This window comes from Athene cunicularia (genome assembly GCF_003259725.1).
Source record: "Athene cunicularia isolate RWA chromosome 2 unlocalized genomic scaffold, athCun1 chr2_part1, whole genome shotgun sequence".
NCBI lineage: Eukaryota > Metazoa > Chordata > Aves > Strigiformes > Strigidae > Athene > Athene cunicularia.
In genome coordinates, this window is record NW_020799095.1 from 118084361 (window position 1) to 118091634 (window position 7274).

The 7274-nt window shown below is 42.4% G+C and overlaps 1 protein-coding gene across 1 annotated transcript in view; it reads right to left on the reverse strand.

The window, feature by feature from the left end:
* The window catches only part of SLCO5A1 (solute carrier organic anion transporter family member 5A1), a 79813-nt gene extending 72545 nt beyond the window's left edge, over nt 1-7268 (reverse strand). The window contains exon 1 of the mRNA XM_026842121.1: nt 6703-7268. Coding sequence (XP_026697922.1) covers nt 6703-7216 — 514 coding nt within the window. The 5' untranslated portion in view covers nt 7217-7268. The remainder of the gene's footprint in view (nt 1-6702) is intronic.
* Nucleotides 7269-7274: the final 6 nt, after the last annotated feature.

Below are 7274 nucleotides of genomic sequence, written 5' to 3' on the forward strand. Positions count from 1 at the left end.
AATACGACTGAGTTACTTTTCTGCTCTTTTAAAATCCATTCACCTACTTTAAAAATCAGAATTTTTAAATTCCGACCTTCAGGATGAAACAGCAGGACAAGCCTCATTTATATAATTGCCTGTGTTCCCCGCACAGCCAAGACAGATAACTATGTATCCTTGATGGCAGACAGAAATCCAGTCTCCTCTCTTTTGACTGCATAAGCACTTTCACAGCAATTAAGTCCTCCCAGGTGAGGTAACCACTGAGTGAAAATTAAGGGGAAATGCATGAAACACAAAGCATCTCTAATCCACTTGCAACAGGAGTAGTTACAGTGACCCTTTACAAAATAGTCAGTGTATCCAGTAGACAGCTAAAGTTTCCAGCCCCAGGGTAATCAGACACTAGATCCCAAGCCTTCAGTTCCTGGGAGAAGGTACAAACAAGCTGTTACTTAAAGGCCACTTTCATGTCTACGTTTCCAAGCTTCTCCTGGGACCGCAGCAGGTTCAGACACTTGTTTGTCCAAAACAGCCCCGTAGCAGAGCTCGCCAGAGAAGAAAAGAGCTGCTCTCCAAGAAAACGCCATTCTCAAGCTCCAGCAGGTGAAAAGGGCAGTGTCAGCCTCAGAAACAAAATGCTAAGCACTTTGACAAATGTTAAGCAAGGAAAACAACTGGGCCTGGGACTTCTGTGAATTTCAGACCCCTGGATCCAGCCCAGTTTTTCTCCTTTAACACAAAAGGAGACAATCAGGGAAGGATGTGCTTAGGTCTCTTCTTGCTTCTAAGAAGAGCAAAGCACATTTAGCCAGTTACTTCAAGCAATGCTTTGTCAATACAGCTACTTGTAACAATGACATATCTCACGGCAAGGACACAACCGGAGAGATGCAGAAACATCCCTAAGGGACATGACACTGGAAGGGCAAGTGAAGGTATACCACTCACGACATTAAATCCCACAGGCAGAAAACTTGAGAGAAAAGACTGCCCCCAGCTTTCACCGAATTCATTGTATGCACACACTGCTTACATGGACACAGAACCCCACACCTCTCTAAATGCCTAAGAAAATGATATCTAGGATTATTCTATGAAAAAAAAAATAAAAATAAAAAGAAAAAAAAAAGTATCAGTCCACCTATAAAGCGGGAGACTAAAGTGGAGAAGAAAAGTTAAAATTATCTTTCTATTTCCTCAGCTATAGGAAGGGACAATAAAACTGCATAATGCTACTTTAAATAATTATCAGGAACCGTGCCTGCTGCCTGATCAGCATTTTAACAAAAAAGATGTTACAGAAATGCCGAAGAAGCACAACACTGAACCCTTTAAGTGCTAAATCATCTGTGTGGGTAAACAATGTAATCTATAGCCACAGACCCACAGTCACTTCACCTGCATCCCAAGATGCTCTCCACACCCAGCCGAAAGCACCATGTGCTCAGCCTGCAGCGAGCTCTGCCCAGCTGAGTGTGCAAACAAAGCAAGCACATGTTGGTACAAAAGACTGCTGATGAGCCAAGTCTTACTGTTAGCCTATGGATAAATCAAGATGTGGCTTTCACTCAGATAAAACTAAAATCCTGCATTTGACAAATAAGCTCAGCACGCTGCTCTTATACAACGGAAATACAGTAAGCAATAAAAAATGCTGGTGAACGTTTTTCCCAATTTCATCTTCAGTGCCCTTTTGCTTCAATTTTTGAGTCATAAATTCCTGACTCCTCATGGACATGTTGTAAAAATAAATGTACTATGTCTGTAGGGTTTACCAACTACAGGGATCAATGCTGAGAATACCCTGTAGGAAACAAGCCTTTTTCAGATATTGGGTAGCAGGAAGCATATTCAATGTAAACTACAAGTGGTCATAGGCTGAATGACGACAATAAAATGAAATGCTGGTCAGCTGTTTCACTGCTTTCAGATGGTCCCTCCTGTTCAGCCAGAAAGTTGATCCTGCCTTAGAAAACCTCAGTGATCTTGCAGCATCCCAATGCCCTCAGCAGGCTCCAGCTCCTGTCCTCCAGTGGCATCCGTAACCCCAGAAGCGGATAGACCAAAACGAATCAATCAAAGCAGCACAAAAATCCTGTGCTTCCCATGCCAGCATCCAGGCAACGGCATATTATGGAGGCTCAGCCTGTTCGACAGCTGGACTCTGCCCCAGGACCCAGGGGGCAGAGGTAGTAGGTTTCTGAGTGAAGTATGTGAAGCTACTCCTCCTGCCCACTCCATCCAGGTGGGATGTGGATATAGGGGTAGATTTAACTAGAAATACAATAAATACAGTCAACATATATACATATATGCATATACGCATATATACAGATATACATTTATATAGGTGTATATATTTGTATATATACACATACATACAGGCTTTGGCAAAGTCTGTAAAAGTCATGAGGGGTACACAGGTCATCCAGCTATAAAACAGTGGTAAGAAGATGATTTCCAAGCAGAATACAGTCACAGTGAAATGGTTTACCTAATGCTAGAAACAGCAACCCACAAATGATCCTCACAAAAACAAACCCAGAGTCCAAAATATTTTTTAAACTAGCCTAAAGATTTATTCTTTTTTTTCAGGTTAGGAAAGGATTTTTCTTCCCTGGGTCTCAAGCCATTATCTGTACCAACTCCATTCACACAGGTTTATCCAATTTTTCACCTCTTATAAAACCTTTATATTTGCATTTTGCTATTAAAGTTTGTTCCCAAAACTATGGAGAGTCTTCATGAACTTAAGCTGACTTGGACACTTTTCTCAAATCATATCCTAACCAACCTACAACATTCTGGAAACTGAAATAATGCATCCTCAGCACAATGACTAATTCATCCACTAGTCATTTTTGGGGGTACTGGTGAAAGCCATTTCTGAACACTAAAATATTGTCACTAATGCAATATTTCTGTAAAACGTAATATTGCCTTTCTATGTGTGAATTTTCAAAGCAAATTCCTCTTTTATTACAATACCCACTTGCAAAAGAAGCTAAATATTTAAAAATTATTCAGGCACTGTAATGCCACTATTAAAACCTCCCTTTCCAAGTGCCACAGTTAATTTTAAGGAACTGCTTCTAGAACTCATGATACGACCACAAGGTAAACTCACATTCAAGACAGACTATTGAATCCCTACAAAAAACCCCACAGTGTTTAGAAAAAAACATACTGTGTTTTAAGTGCTGGAACTTGACTAGTAGCAGAAACATCATCAAGAGTACAAAACAAGACTCGTGAAGTCCAATTCAAATTAAATGGCAATTAATTTCATTAATTAAAAGGAGAACCTGCACACATCAGGCAGCTGATGACAGACATGCTACAGTACAGCTGATCACAGAAGGAAGAGACTTTAGGAGAGGACAAAGACAACTTAGTGATTACTCATTTTTTGTGGAAAGTGTGTAACTTCCATTTCGGATTATCTGTGATTAAGGGAGCCGGTTCTTATATTTCCTAGGCACCTGTTACAATCACAACTTGTTTCCAAGCCTGACATCATACATTTTCTCAAAGTTAGCATCGGGGCATCAAAGTACCGCCAGTTTTAAGGGGCAGGAGGACCCAGAGGTGGCACTGCCTTCACAAGGAAGAAACATCCAGCAGAAAAGTGAGCTCGCACATTGCTATGCAGGCAGCCCAAATACACATCCCTTCTTGGCACCTTTGTCCTACTAAAAATGACATACCACCTTGTAAACTGGCACCATGCCACCCTGACAGATGGACTTAAGTGTAGGCAGCCAAGAGACTATGTATAAGCATCAAATATGCTTTCTGAGAGCAGGACTTCCAGCCAGGAATGTTAAAACAGCTGTCCACATTGAGCCTGCATGCCTACACTTAAGAGGATATGCTATTGCCACTCGAGCCCTGAGCTGGATTAACTTGGAAAATAAATAAAATAGCTTCCACAGCCACATAAGGTGAGTTTTTGCAGAATCAGGATTAATGATACTCAGGGGGGCTTTACTGACCTACTATTAGTGGGCACACTCATGGGGTTGAAGAGCAATTCTGCAGCTCAGTGGAACTTTTATCATGTACATGCTTGTAAACACGTTTCCCCTCTGAAAACAACTTTATATATGTTACTTTTGTTTGGAAAAAAAAAAATGCAATGCAGTATCAGCATGATCACAAACATGTTAGTGACCTTCCACTTTGTGTTAGAGGATACTTTTTTTTTTTAATTAACTGCCCTCCCTCAGACACCTGTATCTGTATGACTGAGATCTGTTTCAAGGGGCTTTCTTCCCTTTTCAAAACTTCACCTCTCACGGCCCATTCCAAGGCTTTTTGTTAGCTCATGCCTACATGCATACATACATTTTACATTTTGATATCATTTGCATAGCTTGCCCCAGTAATAAAATCATGCTGCCTTGGGAAACAGGCATTGCATAACGCAGGATGTACGGTGGCCGGCCTGCAGAGACATGCCCTGGCCACCTCTATCCCATCCCTGAGCCCAGCTGGGGTGTTCACTGTCCACAAATCCCTCTCCTCCTTGAGGACATGAAACATTCCAAACCACCGAGAAGCTCCAAAAAACCATGTTTGCTCACATCAATGTGCCAACCAATACTGTTTTTCTTTTTTCCCACAGAACTCAAATTTTACTTCTGTCCCTCAAAAAGACACTGGCCTAAGCCTACAGTGTTAAAAGTTTCCTCAGAATTTCACACTATTTTAAAAACGTAATACCAAGATTTCCAATGACAAGCAACATTGCTTCTAGCCCTGGGTAGCTTAAAGACTCAAGGGAGGTGATGGTACATTTTACTAGATGTTTAAACATGCTTTGTGTTTATTTTCATTCTTCTCCCTGTGGACACAATCAGATTGCGGACATAAATTTTTCATGTATGCTGTACCTCATCTTTACTGTTCTGAATCAGTACATACGGACTTCAACTCTATGAGGGTACTCCCAGTATAGATCAAAGCTGCATTCGGTGCCTGACGTGTACGGGGTCACATACAGTCTTCCAACAGCTGCTGGTGTCTTTTACCTTTGTTAACTTTAAGACTGATCTTTGCCGCAATTAAAAGTTACCTAAGTCACTTTATTACACTAGAAGCACTTCAGTAGTAGACATTGTTCCTCCTACACAGTGAGGATTTCCAAGCACTGACCTTGCTTTCCCCTTTAGTGAAGAATTCTTCCTCCTCTTGTACCATTCATCTCTTTTAACCTTTATTCCTCACCTACAGCCTTTCCATTTCCTTCTTTTCCATGTTTTTGAGGACTGTATGAAATCATCTATTTGCAAAAGTTTTGGCCCTCCTCGGCTGCCCTAAACTACAATTACTAACCTCAGCAACAAGATGGTTTGCCTTTTCATACTGCCAATAAAGTTGATTCTAGGTTAATCCAAATTTCCTTACCACTTAACCTTTCTCAGAGGGGAGGAAAAGCAGGAAAACATTTTGTCAAGTATTTCATCAGGCAGATTAGCCATGCTGTGAAAACAATAGAAAAAACACAGACAATATCTCTTTCTCCTTCAGAAAACCAACAGTGCCTCAGGCTTTCCCAAGACACCGCATATAGACTGTGCCGTGGTTTTAAAACCAGTCAGGGAAGTCAAATCGCTAAAGAATGGGTCAAAAGGAATAAAAGGACTGATCCAGATCACTACTTTGTCTTAATAAAGTAATTACACACACACCCTGAGTGTATTCCTTTCACGTCTCTTTTACATGGAATTATTATCTCCACGGTTATCATAAAGCCCAAGTAAATTAAACTGCAAATGGTAATGCTAAGCATCCAGCTCTCTCAGCCCTGTAAGTGACTCTCCTTATTTGAAAAGAATTTGAAGGAGTGCGTGAGGTTCACTTCTTACAGAATCCTTTACGGTACTAATGCAAAGTCAAAGAGTCAATCCTCTTACACATTACACAAACTACTAAAAATGTATGATGTTCATTATTGCTTTCAAAAAGTTGAGTACCCAGCTATCTGAGAAACCCTTCTTCCATCGTAAAAATAACTATGAAGAAGACCAGTCTGTACCTGCTGAAAGCCAGGTGCCAGATCGGACTCTCATTTTGTTGCATCCCTTGAGCTCCCATAACTGAGCTCTTAAGCCTGAAGGCTTTACTTACTGTTTTATCAATTTATTTTTTTTTTTAACTCTGAGTTGCAAGATGATTTAGCAATGCCAGCCAAAATTCAATGCTAGTTAAAGATAAATGAATGCTGGAAAAGTAAAATGATGCATGCCAAAATCTCTCAAAGTGCTTACAAAACATTAACATTATAGACAGAGACTCTGGGCTAAAGGCGTGCTGACCAAGATTCAGAAATATGTAGCTCCTGTATTAGTAAAAAGAAACTTGAAGGGGCACAGCAAACTTTAACATGGCTGTCTGAAAGTCACCAGCTGATGCCAAGAGCTGGAAAATGTTAGGGAAGCTGACCTGCCCTGCTGACCCATTCCCCATGCGGGAGAGTGTGAGTACAGCCGCTTTTATGCACCCTAGGTTACCTCCACCTGTTCCTGCTGCTCGCCACTCCACAAAACGTTTTAAAATAGGAAAACATGGCAATTTTACTTCAAAAGTTCACTTCAGAAGAGAAGCTTAGCACAGATGTTGTTCAGCAGGAACAGGGCAGTAGTACCTGTAACTGGTCCCTCAGATTGATCTGGGGTTCAGCCTTCCAAGCACCCTGGTACTTAGATGCCTTACCTAGGTAAAGTGAGGCGTTTTCTTTCTTGACATTATCGTCTAAGTAGGTTGGTCCCAAGGTATAGATGGGTGTCGAGCCCATGCCAATGAGGATTTGGGCACAAATGAATAAAGCTACATAGAGAGAGTGGTCGTTTCCACCGGAGTCCTTGACACAGGCCGGCGAGTCCCACTGCTCTTTGGCGGTGCCATTGCCGGTCACGCACAAGCCCTCGTTACTGATGGAGGAGTTCAATTCCTGGATCTGGTACGGCGGGGAGATGAAATGAGGTAAGGAGAAGAGCGCTGCCCCCAGGGCGATGAAAAACCCCCCCACGGCCAGCCAGAGCGGCCTCCGTCCGCGCCCCCCGAAGTAGCTGATGAAGACCACCACCACCAGGCTCCCGATGTCGAAGCAGCTGACCAGCAGCCCCGACTCCGAGCTCTTGAGGCTGTATCTCCGCTCGATGGTGGTGATGACGCTGCTCAGGTAGCCGGAGACCATGAGGGACTGGATGAAGGTCAGGAAGCACATGCACACCAAGAAGAACCGCGAGTCCGCCAGCACGGCCCGCAGGCACGCTCTGCCCGGC